A 21,826-nucleotide genomic window follows, 5' to 3' on the forward strand; every position below is an offset into this window, starting at 1 on the left:
ACAGGAGGAGATGCGAGCGGGTTGACAGTCACGGGTGGTGCAAGGGGCCCCTTCGGGAACGTGGGCGGGTCCGAGGTGGGGGCAGGAGCCGGCCAAGAGGGACCCCCCCCCCCCCCCGTGACGAGGGTCATGGCGTGGGGGGTCAGGGCTAGGAAGGCCGCAAGGGGGGGGGTCCCTCTTCGTGGCCGGGCGGTGTTGGCTGAACCCCAAAGGGGGAGCCGAGGCTCAGACCCAAATAGTATTCAGTGTGGCAGTGATTTAGCAAAGGGCGACAGCCATCGTCGTATCCCTCGCCTCCGCGTGCTTCTACTGCACAACACTCAGACAAAGTGGCGGTGGCGTGGAAGGGGTCGTGCTAGAAACAAATACCGCCCATGGCAACGCCAGGCGCGTGTGCGCGTGGGTCGAGCACGGTGTGGTAGGCGGCGTGTGGCGGGGGCTTCAGTGCGGGTAAAATGCCAACTTGGTTCTCCGCTGCGTTTTCGGGTTGTGCGACTGGGAGCGAAACGTCGGACAAAGGGAGGGAGGGTGAAGGCAGAGTGGTTGCTGCACGAGGCGTGCGCTGAAACTCCCACGCGCGCACCTCCTGCTGGCGCGGTGGGCCACGTGCGGTGCGAAAGAAGTTCAGGCCACGCGACGTACAGGTGTAGCCAGCTGCTTCCACGTGCTACCAAGCCTCCCCCACAGTGACAACCTCCGCATTGTTCACGATGTGGAAACAAATGTCCATACGCTTTTTTTGATGCGATCGAAACGTAATTTTATTTTTCTTTGAACCTATCTACGTGACTTTACCGAAAGACCCAAAGACCCAAAGAATATGAATTCCTGCAGTCACGAAAGCTTTAAGTCGAGATTTAAATGCGTCGTTAAACCCGCCACCACCCGACACAGCCAACTAGTAAGGGTTGTCACGTAAACAGAATGTGCCAATTCGTCACCAGTACAGCACTAACCGGTGTGTTGGAGAGTATATCCGCAACATTTACAATCTGAGTACGACGTGTCGCCAGTAATTACAACTAGCTTCATCAGGCGACAGCCAGATTTGTGGAGAAATCCGCCATTATCGTTATTAAATAAAAAAATATATGGATATTGTTCGCGAAAGCCTACGTGTTAAAACGTGTTTCGTACCTGTCCCTGTTGAGCCTCCCAGAAATGTGGAATCCCTAACTGGTGCGCGTGTGTGTGTGTGCACGCAACACCATGACCCACATGGCATTTTGCAAGCGGGACTTTTATAATAAAGACAGCGCGGGAAATCATCGAGAGTCAAACATTGGTGGCAATTTGTGTTTATCAAAAGGTACAACAAAAAAATCTCCCGGCGACGATTTTGCCGTGGAGTTGACAAAGCGAGATGTGAAAACGAGCGGCTCAGTGCGCGTCTTGGGCTGTTAGAATCCGCGCTTCCAGACGAAGCTGCCCCCCTGCAGACTCAGCCTTGCACACAGAGGAGGCCTCCCTGGGGAGGGATTTACAAAGCGCCATGGTATACAGACACCAGCGGGGGGATTCGTGATTTTGTTTTTACTTTCATTTTGTTCACGTCTCTTGCCCTCACCCAATGTTACCGCGAGCGTGCCCTTCACTCACCCTCCACTCACCCTTCACTCACCATTTACTCACCCCTCACTCACCCTTTACTCACCATTCACTCACCCTTCATTCTCCATTCATTCACCATTTACTCACCCTTCACTCACCCTTCATTCACCCTTTACTCACCCTTCACTCACCCTTCATTCACCATTTACTCACCCTTCACTCACCCTTCATTCACCATTTACTCACCCTTCACTCACCCTTCATTCTCCATTCATTCACCCTTCACTCACCCTTCATTCACCATTTACTCACCCTTCACTCACCCTTCATTCACCATTTACTCACCCCTCACTCACCATTTACTCACCCTTCATTCACCCTTTATTCACCACTCACCCCTCACTCACCCTTCATTCACCCTTTACTCACCCTTTATTCACCATTTATTCACCATTCACTCACCCCTCACTCACCCTTCATTCACCCTTTACTCACCCTTCACTCACCCTTCATTCACCATTCACTCACCCCTCACTCACCCTTCATTCACCCTTTATTCACCCAGGAAAGGCTTCACCCACCAGGGGATCCCTGCTGCTGCATTGCGATGTTTGGCCAATCGATGAACGAGCAGCCCCGTGATGGAGGTGGTGTCTGTCTGTGTGTATATTGAGCAGGAGGCTTCAGGCAACGCAGATCTTGAGGCTGACAACTGCCCCCGCCATGAGTGGAACTCGCCAACCCCCAGGCTGCTGTAATTGTTGAGAACAATTCTCGACTCCCCGTGGGCCTGGTGGCTCAGCTGTCGAGCGAGCGGCTCGTCATCGGAAGGTTGAGAGGTCATATCCTGGTTGGCGGGGGTCGGGGGGGGGGTGGATTTGACTCATCCCATCATCTCTCGAGGGTCGATAAACAGGGTACCACTTTGTGGGGAGGGCAACAACGGTCCTTTGGATAGACTCGCCCCCTGCCATTGGAATGTGGAATTTGCCTGCACTGCCTCAGTCGTTTGGGCAGCAAATCAAACTCACTTCGACTTTTAGTGTAGGCGGTTCGGGTCCAGCGGCCGTCCCGGTTAATACTTGGGGTGTAACAACCCTCATGGCTCTACTAGTACTACCACGCGCCGTCAGATTCACGGTGGACGTTAAAAGTTCCCGTGGCATCATTGACAAGAGGAGGCCGCTGTGTGCCAGTGTCACGGTGAACATGTGAAAGATTACACTGCACATGACTCATTGGGGATTAAACGCAGCAGCAATCATTGTTCCCACCACTACCACCCACTCTGCAAGCTTGGCAGGACCCTCTTGAAAAAGAGTCACGAGACTGGGCGATGCTTTCCCGGGTAAACAATCGGAACAATACAACTCATAACAAGAGAGTGTGTGTCTGTGTGTGTGTCTGTGTGTGTGTGTCTGTGTGTGTGGCGTCCACCGTGTAGCACCCACGCGCCCCCGGAAGGGCAGCCAAGGCCCCTCCCCCCGCCCCCTCTCTCCGTGGCTGCGCGGCCCCCGACGTCACGGCGAGTAGCGCAGATCCATCCCCACCACGGTGAACCCCTGTCGGGGGCACAGCACGGAACGACGGTCATCGTCTCTCGCGACGCGGCCGGCGCTCACCGACACCCCCCCACCCACCACAGCAATCCGCGAACTCCGCCGGCGGTCCTCCTCACAGCAGCAGCGGCAGCAGCAGCAGCGGTAGCAGCAGTGGCAGCAGCAGCAGCAGTGGCAGCAGCAGCGGCAGCAGCTTCTGGCTCAGCCACCGAACAAAGACGATGGTCGCCGCATCGCGCGGCGCTTTTGGGCGCGCTTCTGCGGCCGTCTGGAACGCTCTCCTGACGTTAGGAAGCTACTGGAGCTGTGCACTTTTAAACCGTCATCATCTAGATTGACAAACTCGTTTCTTCATAACTGCTCCTTGTCTTTAGTTTGTTGTCCTTTCCCCGCACCTCAGATTAGCGCGGTTGGCTACGTACTGTACGAAAGAAGTTCAACATAAAACAAAACAATAAACACTGAAGAGAAACCATGCTTGTGCATGGATTCCGGCACATGAGGGGGTATGTAGCCAGCACCACGCCCGGCCATCTTTGTCTCTCCAGTGCTGATGTTATTAGACACATCGCACCAGGTATTCATGTAAGGCTGAGTCGACCTAGAGGAGGCCCAGGACCGGTTCAGATAATCGTCACTGTGTTGGCCGTGAGCAGAAATCGAACTTGGGTCACTGGGTAGCTTGGTGTGCTTACCGCTGCGCCACCGCTCCCGACTCACACAAAGACAAAGACGAGAGACGAAAACTAAGCTCAACTTTTTTTATCTTACCAGGTAAGGCCCACTCATGTACGTAGCTCTCTTTGGGAAGCAACGTGGCCACTAATGAGAGCTCAACGAAGTTGGATTATCGTCATGTTGAAATGTACAGCGGCCAAGTACTCTAAACGTGTGATGCCGATTCTAAATGCGATGGGAAAAACCAGAGGATCCGGTTAAAAATCCACGTGACCACGGGGAGAGAGACACAAACTCCAATTATACAGCAGGCGTCAGGGTCAGGATCAAACCCACGCCCTTTGCATACCAGGCGAGGGAGTTAACATCTAGCCACCGGGGCGCACACACACGCACACACACACGCGCACACACGCACGCACACACACACGCACGCGCACACGCGCACACACGTGCACACGCGCACGCACACGCACACGCGCACACACACACACGCACACACGCGCACACACACGCGCACACACACGCGCACACACACACACACGCGCGCACACACGCGCACACACACGCACGTGCACGCACGCTCTCACGAACGCTCCGGCCCGCACTGCGCACCTCCTTGTTGAGCAGCACGGCGTTCACGATCTTCACTTTCTTCAGAAGCGGCATGGGGATTCCCTGGCTCAGCCTCTCTGTGCGGGACACGCGCACACGCACACACGCACACATGCATACACACACGCACACACACACGCAAACACGCATACACGCACACACACGCATACACACACGCACACACACGCACACACGCACACACGCACACACGCACGCACACACGCACACACACACGCACACACGCACATACACACGCGGGGACGGGACTCAGTGTCACACGACACCTAGCCTGGCACGCCTGACATTCAAGACATCTTCCTGGGGGGTGGGGGGTGGAGGGGTGGTCAGACAGAGACACTGAGTGGGCAACGCTGAGATTGCGGATTCAAATTGAGGTTCTGGCCACCCAACCATGCACGGTTCAGCCGCCCTCTTGCAGGTACCGAGCCAACGTCCTGTGCTGCGACTGCCGCCCCTGCAATTTCGACGGTACTCACTCTCTTTGTTTCACCAGGTAAGGCCCACTGAGCTCTATCACTTTTTTTCCGCAGTGACCTGCCTATCGCAAATGAGAGTCCAATGATGTGGACATTTTTATCAGCCAAACACTCAATAAACGCGTGACGTTGATTTTAAATGCAGAGCGGAAAACCACCAGATGTGGAGAGGCCTGCGTGGGTGCGTTGTGTGCGCGGCGCTGCGTTACCGTTCACTTTGGGCAGGATAATCGTTTTAGTGATGAATTTGATGATCGACTGCAGCAAATTGACCTGTAGGGGAGCAGCACACAGAGTGGCACACACAGAGAGTGGAGCTGTTAGCCGTGCCCGGGCCTTCCGCTCTGCACAACGCGCCCATCCAGCAGTCAGCTGTAAGCACCACAGATGTCAGTTACACAGTGGTTAGCGCACTGCGCTACGAGCCTGGCGACCCGAGTTCGATTCCCGTTCTCATGGCCAACATTGGTGACGATTATCTGAACCGGTCCCGGGGCTCCCCTAGGTCGACTCAGCCTCAAATGAGTACCTGGTCCGGTGTGTAAACATCGCCACTGGGGAGACAAAGGCGGCTGGGCGTGGTTCTGGCCACCCACCCCCTCGTTGTACCACAGTGCCGGCAGCCTTCATAGGTGCTGCTCGCTAACAGAACTTGCCCGAACAGTCTGTTAAGGCTATTCGGGGGATCTTTGTCTGTAGTGTCACATGTGTCAGTGTTGCATGCGTCAGTAGCACGGGTGGGTGCTCTTACGTGCACGTCTCCCACATCCGACTTCACCAGCGTCAGGACCAAGCTGCACACGCAAGCAGCAAACAACGCAGACAGCAGCAGATTGGCATCGACCCCAACATAGACCCAGACAGAGACACAAACTCAGACATACACCCCGACATACACCCAGACACAGACACAGACATAGACGCACCCAGACATAGACCCACCCAGACACAGACCCAGACTTAGACCCACCCAGACTTAGACCCACCCAGACATAGACCCACCCAGACACAGACCCAGACACAGACCCAGACACAGACACAGACCCACCCAGACACAGACCCAGACTTAGACCCACCCAGACATAGACCCACCCAGACACAGACACAGACTTAGATCCACCCAGACATAGACCCTGACTGAGGGTGGTGCTAGGGTCTATTGTTTACTGGGAAGGGGGAGGGGGGTGGCTAGAGTCTATTGTTTACAGGGGGGGAGGGGCTAGAGTCTATTGTTTACTGGAGGGGGGGGGGTCTCTAGAGTCTATTGTTTACTGGGAGGGGGGTGGCTAGAGTCTATTGTTTACTGGGGGCGGGGGGGGCTAGCCATTTTTAATGCCACACGGCCAACCCAGGGCCCCTCCCAGTGGTGGTGGCACTGGCTGGTGCTGCGCTCGCCGCTGACCTGTCCAGCGCGAGCGTCCCGTGCAGCTTGTCAGCGTCGATCTCCAGCCTGGCAGCAAGCGAGGCGCTCTGCGCACGCACAGCGAGGCGCTCTGTTAGCGAGCTCCTACTCAACCCTAGTGAGTGTACGCGCGCGGGTGTGTGTGTGTCAGTGCATGTGTCAGTGTGTGTATGTGTGTGTGTCAGTGCGTGTGTGTCAGTGTGTGTATGTGTGTCTTCGCTGGTTGGAAACATTTAGGCTGGCCTGCCTACGATCCATCCTGGGTTTAACCAGGCTGAATTGTGTGAGGAGCTCCACCCAGACATAGACATAAATCTGGGCAAAGTCCCATCGGTGAGCTCCTCCGGCAGGCAAGGCTGCGTTGGCAGGGTCAGGTAGCCCGCATGCCCAGCCACCGCATGCCTAAACAGCTTTTGTTCGGCCGGATCGAGGGGGCTAAACGGGCGCGGCATGGGCTAGAGAAGAGATGGAGTGATGTGGTACAGGAGGATGTGGAGCTGAGTGGACTTGCCGATGACTGGTACCAGCGGTGTCAAGATCGGCCTCTGTGGAGGAGGCTCGTGAAGGACGCTGCTGGGCAGTTGGAGGCAGTCGCCCTCCAGCAACAACGGACAAACTTGGCGACCCGAGTTCGGTTCCCGCTACGGCCAACGCTGGTGACGATCATCTGAACTGGTCCTGGGCCTCCCCTATGTCGAATCAGCCTCAAATTAGTACCTGGTGCGGTGTGTAAACATCGCCATGGTGCTCGCCACCCACCCCCTTGCGTGCCGTGGCAGCCTTCATAGGTGCTGGCGAACAGCACTTGCCCCTACAGTCTGTTAAGGCTAAAGGGGGATATATGCGTGTGCGTGCGTGTTCTTGTGTGGTTGTGTGTGTGCGTGCGCGCGCGTGTCTCACGGCGTTGATGGAGAAGAGGAAGCTGCGCGTGCCGTTGGGCCACAGGGCGCTGAAGGTGGCGAGGGCCTGCGTGTGCAGCGTGACGTTGCCGGCGGAGATGGAGAGCGTGGGCGCGGCGCTCGACTCGACCCTCACCTCCACAGGCAGCCCCGGGAAGTCCTTGAGCTGACGCGCACAGACAAAGGTCCCCCGTGTAGCCCACGCGCGCTGTCTCGGCAAGTGCTGTCGCCGAGCGCCTATGCAGTGTGGCAACTTTGTCCCCCCCCCGGCGCTACTCATTAGCACACCAAACCAGGTAGTCATTTGAGGCCGAGTCAAGGAGGCCCAGCACCGGTTCCGATAATCGTCACTGGTGTTGGCCAGCAAGCGGGAATCGAACTTGGACGGTCAGGGTTTGTTTTCCGCGGCGCTCTAATTGCTACGCCACCGCTCCCCGCACAAACACGCGCAAGCAGAGCCGAGCCAGAGGTGTGCTGGCGTGGCCCAGGTGGCACCAGTGTTTCCACCGCAGGAGCCGAGTCGTGCCACTGACGTCGCGCGCAGCGAGCGAGTGGAGATGCGTGTGGGTGACGCGGTGGCGGCGATGGTGCGTCCTCCAGCTAGGTACGGCGCTAGCCGGTGGAGAAACCAGCCATAGTACCGTGAGGGCGCCGCGATGCCTCGGCTCGGATGCGCCAGTGGGAAAGGGGTGAAAGCGGCCGGCGCCGAGAGGCTGTGGGGCACTTGTACGCACCTTCACAGCGATGGGCGCCAGGCTGGAGGTGTTGAGGTGGAAGGGGGCGTCCTTCGGCAGCTGCGAGCAGAGACCACGTGCACAGCGCACAACAACACGGCGTCACGCCGAGCACGTTCGCCAGCAGCCACGGCACCTCAACGCGGGTGGTGGTGGTGGTGGTGGCAGCTACGCGTGTGGCTGCCTGTAATCCAGCACGGCGGAGGCAGCAGCAGCAAGCGCTGGTGATGACCGAGAAAATGTTGCGACACTCCCTGCCCGTTGGGTGTCGAGGAGGTACCATTCCCAGGCTCGCCAAGAGAAGGTGGCACAGCAAACACGTGGTGTGGTTTCCATCTGTACGGCATCGAGTGTTGCTCCCTCACACGTGTAGGTAATCCGATTTCCTCTCCCACTCATGAGTTGGCTGACAACACCTTGATATATTGAGGACTGCAGAGCTTGGCGAGGAGGGGAGGAAATTTGGTGCTAGTTCACCACCTGGCTGCCACATGTCACCTTGAAACCATTTTAGTCTTATACTAATGTTACGCCCCGTCTGTCCAATAAAGCAGGCTTAGTGCGGCCTGGAAGCGTATTATTAAATAATACATATTATAATTCCTTATAGGCGAAACAAACACTAATTAACTGATTACTAACGTAGCATATAATTACAATAACATACATTACAACTGATTACTAATCTACAACTAACATCGTAACAATTGCCTGATTACTAATCTAGTATATAATTACAATACCCCCCCTCCGCCTCAAATCGTTGCACCTGATGAGTTAAATGATGACGTCACCCTGCTGCTGCTGCTCTATATAAGACCGGGAGCAAGAGCAGAGCCTCACTATTCTGGCGAATTTCCCGATGATGCTGGATGCAATTACCAGCGAATCATCGTACTCAAAAAATTGTAAATGTTTTGGTTTCACGCTTCAACACACCGGTGGGCTAAAGCAGTGAACTATTTGTCTTTTGTAAACGTGACACTTTTTTGTTGCTGATTGGCCGTGTCGGGTGGTGGAGGGTTACGACACATTTATAAATAACGCGATCTAACCCAAAAACGTTGATCATGAATAATATTGGTCGCGAAAGCCTACGTGTTAAACTAGGTAACATCTCACCAGCGTGGTTCGTCCTCGTGCCTCTGAGGGAGAGAATATTGTGTAGCAGGGGCACGTTACAAGTTGAAACTATCGACGCATTCGGTCGCGAGTGTGGTGGAGTGCAATTTATCATAAGACTTATTTAAATATTATGTCAACACGCATGGAATAGGGGCTTTGTATCGGACGAGACGAGGGTTCTGTATCGGATGAGACGAGGGTTCTGTATCAGATGAGATGGGAGTTCTGTATCAGATGAGATGGGGGTTCTGTATCGGATGAGAGGAGGGTCTCTGTATCTCACCATGGCCTCAGTGATGATGTAGGTGAGGGCACCGGAGGCTTGGTACGCGTAGCCGGCGCTGTTGAAGAGGAACTCGGATAGGCCGAAGTAGAGCATGCGGTCAGCAGAGGTGCCCAGATCCATGGGGGGCGCAGGGACAGGGAACTCGGAGTGGTGCTGCAGGCTGTAGAACTCACCCTGCGGGGCAAAGCGCAGACACGGATACACACATAGAGACACGGAGAGACACACAAAGTCACATTTAAAGAGACGGATAGAGACATGGAGAAATAGAGACACGCATGGAGACATGGATAGAGACACGGAGACACGAGAGCGGAGACGTGGGTAGATGGATAGAGACGTGGAAATGAGACACGGAGACGTAGAGACAGTCGTCTGCTCGGTAGGACACTTACAGCAGCCTGGTCACCGGTACAGGGTTACTGAACAGGTGAGTGGTGGGCAGGTGAGTGGTGGAAAAGTGAGTGGTGGAAAAGTGAGTGGTGGGCAGGTGAGTGGTGGGCAGGTGAGTGGTGAGCAGGTGAGTGCGCTCACCTTGCAGGGCATGTCCAGCATGTCTGCGCGGGTGTCGGGAGGACTCAGGAGCGAGTAGTCGACCTCTGTGAATTCGTCCACCTTGGCAGTGACTGGGGTCCCGATCACATTTGGAATGACATTTACATGAATTCTTGGACACGTCGACATCATGAGCATCATCATAAATCATCAGCAACAATGACATCACTACCTTGAACTTTGGCTTGTATCGTGATCATCAGCATCGTCATCGGCACCATCATCATCAAACACCATCAGTAACAACTACATTCCACCTTTCATATGCGACATGGGCATCATCGTCGCCATCGCTCGCCGTGTTACCATGACAACCCTTCACACGGCCCACATCTCTCGCACTTTTCTGATGTTGTTTCCTTGTGCTGCTGTTCGGGCATTGTGTTGGAGAGCCGTGTTGCAGTGGAAAAGCCACGCGCCCACCCTAGACGTACAGTTTGACCCTGGAAGCGTAGCCTTCACCCACAAACTCTTTGACACACAAACTCTTTTACCCACGACCTATTTCACACAAAAACCCTTGCAATGATTTACTTTTCAAATGTGGGCCGCCGAAATATCGCAGCACTGGGGATTGATTGGCTTCACTCGCTCGGCCGGGCTTCATTTCAGCCACGTCTACCCCACGAAAATATCCACAGCCGGTAACGCCACATCCAGGATGCCCGTCGCTCATGGCTGTGACTGCTACTACTACGAGCACCTCCGATCAGCATAGTTGGCTACGTACGGTGTGAAAGAAGTTCAGCGTACATAGATATTTCTCGTCACGTGCCACCTGCTTCGGTCTGTAAACCAGCGACGCCGAAAAGAATAAAAAACATTCCATGAGAAGTGAATCCCTGTCCGTGTGGCGAGGTCAGCCCATGGTCTGCATTGCCGTACGTCAACTAAAACTAAACTTTTTAAAATTTTGCCAGGTAAGGCCTACTGAGCTATATACAGAGGGAAAAACTGGAGGACCCGAAGAAAAATCCACGCGACCATAGGGAGTGAGATACACAAACCCCAAATATACAGCAGCAGGCATCAGGGTCGGGATCGAACCCACGACCTCCTGTACACCAGGCGAGGGCGTGAACACCACCCCCTAAAAGCTTGCATGTGTAAATAATCCACACCGCTGGTGAACCGAGTAACCATGGGGTTGTGTCTCCCACGTGGGGTCTCACTTGGGATCTCCTGCAGGCTGTTCTCCAGGTCGCTGTTGATCGCTTCGGTCACCTGACCACACAGCTGTTGCGAGAGAGGGGGGGGACAGGGGGCAGCACAGTTGCTCGTGAACTCATCACAAGCGCCGTGTTTTGTTGCTGTTCACGTTTACCCCGATGCAGAGGTCGCAATCGGGTACCCGATACCCGTACCCTACCCGATACCCGGCTACCCGTACCCGGCCGGGTATGGGTAGGCCGTGAGTCACTGGTGAGTAACCGTTTGTCACTCATTTCCCAACGTCTTGTCTCTTCTCACAATTCAAGTTCCTAGAATCAACCCACCCGCGCCTGCAACATGGCTTCATCCCAGAGGTCGCAATCGGGTACCCGATACTCGTACCCTACCCGATACCCGGCTATCCGTACCCGGCCGGGTATCGAGTAGGGTACAGGTACGGGTAGGGTACGGGTACCCGTTTGCGACCCTGGTGCGGCCGGGTACGGGTACGGGTAAGGAATCAAAACCCGTTTGCAACCTCTGCCCCGATGTCCGCCCCATGCGTGCTGCTGCTGGGTGCTGTGTCGTCGCCACACTGCTCTTGCGCAAGAGCAGTCCAGAGCCTCCGCGTTATTCGAGAATGTACCCACGGAAGTGGATATCACAAAGCTACCTCTGAGATCTCTTCTTCTGCAAGTGACTCTCTGATCCACACAGAACGGCCCGTGGAAGCGGATACCCCAGAGCTACCTCTGAGATCCCTTCTTCAAGTACACACACACAGCAAAGGGCAGGACTTTCCCCACCCGCTCTGCACATGAGAGTGAGGTTCGTCGTGTGACAGGCAAACCGATGTTTTCATTCTTAGAGCTGGAATTTAGCCACGTTGAACAGAGAACAACAAGTTGGCGTGGCGTGTTCGTGGTCCTGGCCATACCACCCACTCTGGTGCCATCGCGACCTTAATAGGTGCTCGCAGACACAGACACATGCGCGAAGACGGCACCGGTGTTCACACCTGTCGCACTCATATAGGTCGCACTACTCATTACACACAGAGCGCTCGCCACAACTGAAGCAGAATTCCTTGTTGATCTCGTCAAGGCTCGTGAACGATCACGCGAACTCCGGCCGTCCTCGCAGTGACGTTTAACTCGCCATCGGACGGAGACGGCGCTCACCGCATCGGCCGCTTTCAAATCTTCTTCTGCGGCCCTCTGGAATGCTCTTCTGATATTAGCAAGCCACTGGAGCTATGCACTTTCAAATTCAGATTCAAAACTAATTTCTTTAGAACTGCTTATTGTGTTTAGTTTGCTGTCCTTCCCCCACCCCTCCAATTAGCACGGTTGGCTACGTACGGTGCAAAAGAAGTTCAACACACACACATACCTGACCCTTCAGGTGATCTCGTATGTTATTCTCGATTAGGTGTTTGAAGAGGTTGTACAGCCAGCTGTCACACACACACACACAACAACAATCGTTTAAACCATGGAGTTTGGAAACCTAGGCCCATCATAGGCTGCAGTGTATGGCCCGTGGCCACAATGAGGCCCGACACTTTTAAAAGGCCCGCAGATGACATCAATCAATCGCTGCAAGAATCTCAGCCACACTAATCGGGTACTAGAGGGAGAATTTGTTTGAACTGGCGAGATTAGTATGTGCCTCTGTCGAACTTCTTCCGTGTCGTAGGCAGCCAACCACGCTCAATGGAGGTGCCGGGGGAGGGACGAAGAGAAAAGTGCAGTCACCTGGCCCCGCCGTGGAACTTGATGTCGACGTCGCCGACCTCACTGCTGCAGCCACCGGCGCTGACCGACGGCCTCCCCACGGCATCGCGGGACAGCACCAGCACGGCGGACAGCGACAGCCCGCTCATGCGCATGTCAAACGAGCCGCTGTCCTTCCTGCGTTCATCCAAGTTCAAGTTCATTTATTAGGTATAACCCTGTGAGCCATTCGGTTCTTGAATCGGGTACAACCGCAACAAACAAAAAACAAAAACATGAATAAAAAACATCTTAAAGTGAATATGTGATTAAGTGCAAACAGAAAATCCAGGAAAAGACATCAAAATATTGCAGAAAAAGCACCGTACACCAACGCTGTGTGCAAAAATCCCAGTGGGATGCAAGTCAAACAACAACCACAAGACACGAACACAGTGAGTTGACCCCCATATGGAAGACGCCGTGCCACCCGATTACGCGCAACCCTGCCAAACCGCGCCCTTGCCTCCCCAGTTGCCAGAACATGCTCCCTGAACGAAAGCTCCCTTCACTGCTGTCCGGATATGGAACTACCTCCCTGAACACTGATTCTGGTCTTCAGGCCTTCGAACGCCGAGCACATGGTACATCTGCTAACTTCATCACGCGTCTTGTAGGAGTGAGTCTTTGAGTTGCAGTGAATCAATGATTGTGCCGATTAGATGTACTCGTGTCTGATATGGCTGTTGTTTCACAATTGCACCCAATAAAAAAAAAGATCAGAACCACGGACACCACTGATCCTCGTAGGAACAGGTTGAACTCCACGAGATCAGAACCACGGACAACCACTGATCCTCTTAGGTGCAGGTTGAACTCCACGGGATCAGAACCACGGACAGCCACGGCCATCTCGGTGAGTGAGCGTCTCTGTGCTTGACTCACACGAACAGCGCCTTGTAATGCCAATCCCCGGACAGCGACACCGACGCTCCGCTGAAGCTGAACTTGAGCCCCGAGCCCGGAACGAAACCCAGCGCCGTGCTGGGCATTGTGAAGTCGGTGATGTGCATCCTGACCACACACGGAACACAAAGGATAGATAAAGGTCCCCTGTGCAGCCTCCAGATGGCTTGGAGCAAGTGTGGTTCGCAAACGCCGGCAGGGCGCCAACGGTGGTGGCATGGCCAACATCCCACCCGGCCGCCTTTGTCTCCCCAGCAGAGTTGTTCGCACACTGTACGAGGTTATTCATGTGTATGTCATTTTAATTGCTCTTGTGGTAAATGCTATGCTGGAACACAAAATAAATAAATCATTAAATTCTCACAAACACAACTGCCGGCAGTTGCAGAACATGCTTGGCAACAAGGACATGCAATGACTTGAAAACGTCGAAGTGTTGTGTAGAACACATTACTGCTGGCCGAGACTGATTCGAGAATCTATTGAAATTGAGAGAAATACAAAATCACTTTAACCGCTCTGACAGCTACAGGCTTATTGCAGCCTGGAAGCATATCATTAAGTAATACACCTTGCAATTGCATCACATGCTAATTGACAGTGATTACCTGTCTATAGTTACATAATTACAATAAACGCCCTCTGCTCTCCGCACCTGAGTGGCTCACAATTGTAGTGTCATCTTGCTCTATTTAAGACCGGAATCAGGTGACTCTCTTCACTATTCTGGCAAATCGTCCGCTTGATGCTGGGCAATGTACCTGCCAGCGAAACGTCTCGGTACTCAAGTGGTAAATGTTGTGGCTTTACCCTCCAACACACCGGTGGGCGAAAGTATTAACTAATTGGCAAGTTTGTTTATGTGACAAAGCTTACTGGCTGGCTGTGTCGGGTGGTGGCGGGCTAACGACGCATTTATACTGTCACGATCTAACCCCAATAACCTTTATTATGTATCTACGTACAGTATGTTGAACTTCTTTCGCCCCGTACGTAGCCAACCGTGCTAATCGGAGGTGTAAAAAGGCTGCTACAAGGTCGAAACAATATCTATGTTTTAATTCTCAGAGCTGGAATGTATCATGATGTAGCATCCAGTTTCAGAGCAGAATCAGCGTCACATTTGTGACGACCACCGCTCCGCCCGTGCTTGAGGCCTCATTGGCACCTGGCTGAAACCATCATCTCGCTCCACGCGAGAACCCGGTTAGAACCACGCCTGTCCACATTGCACACAATTAAAAGTGTCGTCGTCGTCGTTGTTGTTCAGGACAAATGGAAGGAACCGGAAAGAGAATGGCCTTGTCGACGACATCATAAGAGATCGGTGCCAGAAAGATGTGGCCACTACTTGAGCACTTTGCCACGACAAGACAGAGAGGAACGGTGGAAACAAATGACGAAATGTTGCAATGGACACCTACTACGGACTATCTGCCCATGGGTCGTGATGGTGATGATAATGATGCTGCCTGTCAGCGTTGCCAGCTCTGACCTCTGACCTCTGAGCCACCAGCCCGCCCCTAATGGAGAATCCTTTACAGGTGACAAGACGAAACATCGTACAGAAACCCTTTTATAGGGGGGGGGGGGAGGGCAGCTTTTCAGAAAGAGGTCAGGGGAATGGGGTGAGCAGTTCTTTAGCTTTAAATATGAAGGAACAATGGACTATAGATTTTACCAGGTAAGGCGCACTGAGCTATGTAACACTTCTTCAGAAGCGACCTGGCGACCACAAACAATAACTCAACCAAAGTGGCTCTTAATGAGTGGGGGGCACCATCCGGGTCCTGGAGTCAATAACCCCCTCGCCCTGCCCCCCCCAAGTGGGTTTGTGATGATAATTTGGGGCAACACAAACCCACACCCACCCGGACAGGGCGTAGTGTGGGTTTGTGATGATAATTTGGGGCAACACAAACCCACACTCACTCTGACAGGGCGTAGTGTGGGTTTGTGATGATAATTTGGGGCAACACAAACCCACACTCACTCTGACAGGGCGTAGTGTGGGTTTGTGATGATAATTTGGGGCAACACAAACCCACACCCACTCTGACAGGGCGTAGTGTGGGTTTGTGATGATAATTTGGGGCAACACAAACCCACACTCACTCTGACAGGGCGTAGTGTGGGTTTGTGATGATCATTTGGGGCAACACAAACCCACACTCACTCTGACAGGGCGTAGTGTGGGTTTGTGATGATAATTTGGGGCAACACAAACCCACACTCACCCGGACAGGGTGTAGTGTGGGTTTGTGATGATAATTTGGGGCAACACAAACCCACACTACACCCGGACAGGGCGTAGCGTGGGTTTGTGATGATAATTTGGGGCAACACAAACCCACACCCACCCGGACAGGGCGTAGTGTGGGTTTGTGATGATAATTTGGGGCAACACAAACCCACACCCACTCTGACAGGGCGTAGCGTGGGTTTGTGATGATAATTTGGGGCAACACAAACCCACACCCACTCTGACAGGGCGTAGTGTGGGTTTGTGATGATAATTTGGGGCAACACAAACCCACACTACACCCGGACAGGGCGTAGTGTGGGTTTGTGATGATAATTTGGGGCAACACAAACCCACACCCACTCTGACAGGGCGTAGTGTGGGTTTGTGATGATAATTTGGGGCAACACAAACCCACACTACACCCGGACAGGGCGCAGTGTGGGTTTGTGATGATAATTTGGGGCAACACAAACCCACACCCACTCTGACAGGGCGTAGTGTGGGTTTGTGATGATAATTTGGGGCAACACAAACCCACACTCACCCGGACAGGGTGTAGTGGATCTCGCCAGAAGAGCCGCTCTGGTCCGGGATCGAGATGCCATGGAGCTTCTGAACCAGGATCCCAACAGCCACGCTCCGACCTGTGAGCGACAGAGACAGAGAGAGTTCCCAACATGGTACACATGGTAGCAGTCAGTGGTGTCGTAACGACATTACAATCAGTGGTGTAGTAACTACATTATCAGTGGTGTAGTAACTACATTATCAGTGGTGTAGTAACTACATTATCAGTGGTGTAGTAATTACATTATCAGTGGTGTAGTAACTACATTATCAGTGGTGTAGTAACTACATTATCAGTGGTGTAGTAACTACATTATCAGTGGTGTAGTAATTACATTATCAGTGGTGTAGTAACTACATTATCAGTGGTGTAGTAACTACATTATCAGTGGCGTAGTAACTACATTATCTATACTATATTATCAGTGGTGTAGTAACTACATTATCAGTGGCGTAGTAACTACATTATCTATACTACATTATCAGTGGTGTAGTAACTACATTATCAGTGGTGTAGTAACTACATTATCAGTGGCGTAGTAACTACATTATCTATACTATATTATCAGTGGTGTAGTAACTACATTATCAGTGGCGTAGTAACTACATTATCTATACTACATTATCAGTGGTGTAGTAACTACATTATCAGTGGTGTAGTAACTACATTATCAGTGGCGTAGTAACTACATTATCTATACTATATTATCAGTGGTGTAGTAACTACATTATCAGTGGCGTAGTAACTACATTATCTATACTATATTATCAGTGGTGTAGTAACTACATTATCAGTGGCGTAGTAACTACATTATCAGTGGTGTAGTAACTATATTATCAGTGGCGTAGTAACTACATTATCAGTGGTGTAGTAACTACATTATCAGTGGTGTAGTAACTACATTATCAGTGGTGTAGTAACTACATTATCAGTGGTGTAGTAATTACATTATCAGTGGTGTAGTAACTACATTATCAGTGGTGTAGTAACTACATTATCAGTGGCGTAGTAACTACATTATCTATACTATATTATCAGTGGTGTAGTAACTACATTATCAGTGGCGTAGTAACTACATTATCTATACTATATTATCAGTGGTGTAGTAACTACATTATCAGTGGCGTAGTAACTACATTATCAGTGGTGTAGTAACTATATTATCAGTGGCGTAGTAACTACATTATCAGTGGTGTAGTAACTACATTATCAGTGGTGTAGTAACTACATTATCAGTGGCGTAGTAACTACATTATCTATACTATATTATCAGTGGTGTAGTAACTACATTATCAGTGGTGTAGTAACTACATTATCAGTGGTGTAGTAACTACATTATCAGTGGTGTAGTAACTACATTATCAGTGGTGTAGTAACTACATTATCAGTGGTATAGTAACTACATTATCAGTGGCATAGTAACTACATTATCAGTGGTGTAGCAACTACATTATCAGTGGCGTATTAACTATATTATCAGTGGCGTAGTAACTACACTATCAGTGGTGTAGTAACTACATTATCAGTGGTGTAGTAACTACATTATCAGTGGCATAGTAACTACATTATCAGTGGCATAGTAACTACATTATCAGTGGCATAGTAACTACATTATCAGTGGTGTAGTAACTACATTATCAGTGGTGTAGTAACTACATTATCAGTGGCATAGTAACTACATTATCAGTGGTGTAGTAACTACATTATCAGTGGTGTAGTAACTACATTATCAGTGGCGTAGTAACTACATTATCAGTGGCATAGTAACTACATTATCAGTGGCATAGTAACTACATTATCAGTGGTGTAGTAACTACATTATCAGTGGCGTAGTAACTACATTATCAGTGGTGTAGTAACTACATTATCAGTGACGTAGTAACTACATTATCAGTGACGTAGTAACTACATTATCAGTGGTGTAGTAACTACATTATCAGTGGTGTAGTAACTACATTATCAGTGGCGTAGTAACTACATTATCAGTGGCATAGTAACTACATTATCAGTGGTGTAGTAACTACATTATCAGTGGTGTAGTAACTACATTATCAGTGGCGTAGTAACTACATTATCAGTGGGGTAGTAACTACATTATCAGTGGCGTAGTAACTATATTATCAGTGGTGTAGTAACTATATTATCAGTGGTGTAGTAACTACATTATCAGTGGCGTAGTAACTACATTATCAGTGGTGTAGTAACTACATTATCAGTGGTGTAGTAACTACATTATCAGTGTCGTAGTAACTACATTATCAGTGGTATAGTAACTACATTATCAGTGGTGTAGTAACTACATTATCAGTGGCGTAGTAACTATATTATCAGTGGTGTAGTAACTACATTATCAGTGGTGTAGTAACTACATTATCAGTGGTGTAGTAACTACATTATCAGTGGTGTAGTAACTACATTATCAGTGGTGCAGTAACTACATTATCAGTGGCGTAGTAACTACATTATCTATACTATATTATCAGTGGTGTAGTAACTACATTATCAGTGGCGTAGTAACTACATTATCAGTGGCGTAGTAACTACATTATCAGCTCAGGGGATGCATCAATCAGTCAGGTGAGGCCCCAGTATTTGATTCGTCTCCTGGCATCACCTCGAGGCTGCTCTAGATCGCAGCTCCTCTTGCCCGAATCCCATCGTCGTCGTTGTGACCCTCACGGCCTCGAACATCTAACGCTGCAGGGGCCCCGCTCCGTCTTCGCTAAATGTGTAGTGACATAAGAAGGGAGGGGCTGCTGGGGGCTCTGGGATCCCAGGCGAGTCCAGACGCTTAAGCCTCTGGGCGCCAGGCGCTGGGTTCCCAGGGGGTCCAGACGCTTAAGCCTCTGGGCGCCAGGCGCTGGGTTCCCAGGGGGTCCAGACGCTTAAGCCTCTGGGCGCCAGGCGCTGGGTTCCCAGGGGGTCCAGACGCTTAAGCCTCTGGGCGCCAGGCGCTGGGTTCCCAGGGGGTCCAGACGCTTAAGCCTCTGGGCGCCAGGCGCTGGGTTCCCAGGGGGTCCAGACGCTTAAGCCTCTGGGCGCCAGGCGCTGGGTTCCCAGGCGAGTCCAGACGCTTAAGCCTCTGGGCGCCAGGCGCTGAGTTCCCAGGGGGTCCAGACGCTTAAGCCTCTGGGCGCCAGGCGCTGAGTTCCCAGGGGGTCCAGACGCTTAAGCCTCTGGGCGCCAGGCGCTGGGTTCCCAGGGGGTCCAGACGCTTAAGCCTCTGGGCGCCAGGCGTTGAGTTCCCAGGCGCTTAATCCCCTGGGCGCCGCCAATGGGGGGGGGGGGGGCTGTGTGTGCTCTGTGGGATGTCTGGTGGCGCACACGGCCCCACCCCTCGTTGGACCAGGCATAAAAGGAGAGCTCCCTGGACTATCGGGGCCCAGTTGTAACTCAAGACCCAAGACCCACGACCAGCCATCTGAAGACCCTGGGATGCTGTGAGAGCCAGCGCTGGGACTCTGGAACTCCCGACTCTACGACCTTGTGAGGGCGAGCGTAGCCAGAGTAGAGTATCTAGGCTGTGTAGCTAGGCTGTGTACCTAGGCTGTAACAGAGTATCAGGACTGTTGGAGTGTTGTATTGTAATAAAGAAGTTACATCTACAAGTGTCTCCGGAACCCGTTACACATGCAACCGCCACAGCTCCGCAGAAGTTGTATCTCTTTGCAATGTAATTGACGCGTATCTCATGAATACATATCCCTTTAACGGAGTTCTATAGTCCAATGTTCCTTCAGTCAAGTTGCTGTCATTCAAAGCAAGTAACGCTGTATTGACGTTTTTTCGCGGTTAAAACTCTACCTTGTCACTTCCAATAACACATCTCTAGCTACGCAAAAGTTACGCTCACACACACAAAGTAGCACATGCATGTTGATCAATAATATCCTCTTCACAACATTTGTGTTTTCTTCAAAATAAACAAATCCCATCACGGCGGTCCTCAAGGGGGCCTCCGACTCGCCACGTTGGCCACCAGTGGTGAGATGAGGGGGGGCACCCCCCCCCCACGCTCGTAACGTCACTGGTGCCAGCTCTCCAACACGTGATGCACGTGGCAGGTGAGGGGATGTCGCCAACCTGTACAGCAGCATGCATCCCGCACCCTGGCCACGAGTCAGACTCACCGTAGTCAAGTCCGGGTACGGTGAGTCTCACCATGAACCCAGCGGTGTCGGGGCTGCCGGCCTGAACTCTGCTCGGCACCGCCAGGCAGAGACACAGCAGCAGCAGCAGCAGAGGCACCAGGCGCAGAGGCATGGTGACGGAGGGAGGTGGTGGTGATACCGTGTCTACCTGTGTAACACCTGGTCTGCCTGTACAACACCTGCTCTGCCTGTACAACACCCGGTCTGCCTGTGCAACACCCGGTCTGCCTGTGCAACACCTGCTCTGCCTGTGTAATACCTGCTCTGCCTGTACAACACCTGGTCTGCCTGTGCAACACCTGGTCTACCTGTGCGCTGCTGATGTCTTCCTGGGTCTACTACTGTGCCGCCACGCCACGCCTCGCTGCGTAACGAGGAAGTGTTTTCAGATGTCTCGAAATAAACATCCCGGCGAGCTGGGGGGCCGGGGAATTCCCGGTTCGGCTGCAAATTCAAACACACGCACACACACACACCTCCCACAGAGACACACACACACACCTCCCACAGAGACACACACACACACCTCCCACATAGACACACACACACACACCTCCCACAGAGACACACACACACACCTCCCACATAGACACACACACACACCTACCTCCGACAGAAACACACACACACCTCCCACATAGACACACACACACCTCCCACATAGAGACACACACACACACCTACCTCCCACATAGACACACACACACACACACCTACCTCCCACATAGACACACACACCAATAAACGCATATACATACACGCAAACACATACACACCCACACCACACACACACACCACACACGCACACATATATAATACCAACACACCCACACCACACACATATATATAATACCAACACACCCACACCACACACACACACCACACACACACACATATATAATACCAAGACACCCACACCACACACACACACCACACACACACACATATATAATACCAACACACCCACACCACACACATATATATAATACCAACACACTCACACCACACACACACACATCAACACACACCACACACACACACCACACACACACACCTCCCAGGCAGGCGTCATACGTGATATCGGCAAAGGCGTTCTATGCACGGGCTCTCAGTGCGGTTGCCACCTGT

General features: G+C 52.0%; 1 protein-coding gene across 2 annotated transcripts; it reads right to left on the reverse strand.

Moving 5' to 3' along the window:
* Positions 1-1,282: 1,282 nt before the first annotated feature.
* LOC133358051 (bactericidal permeability-increasing protein-like) lies at positions 1,283-21,058 on the reverse strand. Of its 2 annotated transcripts, XM_061576319.1 has the most exons (16): positions 20,998-21,058; positions 20,678-20,937; positions 16,524-16,623; positions 13,714-13,842; positions 12,811-12,966; positions 12,446-12,509; positions 11,074-11,137; positions 9,881-9,972; positions 9,344-9,520; positions 7,936-7,995; positions 7,203-7,367; positions 6,303-6,370; positions 5,652-5,694; positions 5,110-5,173; positions 4,404-4,480; positions 1,283-3,113 (listed from the first exon to the last, which is right to left on the reverse strand). In XM_061576319.1, exons 2-16 carry the CDS (start codon positions 20,808-20,810, stop codon positions 3,072-3,074), a joined length of 1,434 nt encoding a protein of 477 aa, XP_061432303.1. In that variant the 5' UTR covers positions 20,811-20,937; positions 20,998-21,058; the 3' UTR covers positions 1,283-3,071. The 2 variants fall into 2 exon arrangements, with proteins under 2 accessions (XP_061432303.1, XP_061432302.1); XM_061576318.1 differs by having other exon boundaries at positions 20,678-21,046.
* Between the last annotated feature and the right edge of the window lie 768 nt (positions 21,059-21,826).

Source organism: Lethenteron reissneri, chromosome 60 (assembly GCF_015708825.2).
Source record: "Lethenteron reissneri isolate LAM-NWPU_2019-01 chromosome 60, ASM1570882v1, whole genome shotgun sequence".
Taxonomy (NCBI): domain Eukaryota; kingdom Metazoa; phylum Chordata; class Hyperoartia; order Petromyzontiformes; family Petromyzontidae; genus Lethenteron; species Lethenteron reissneri.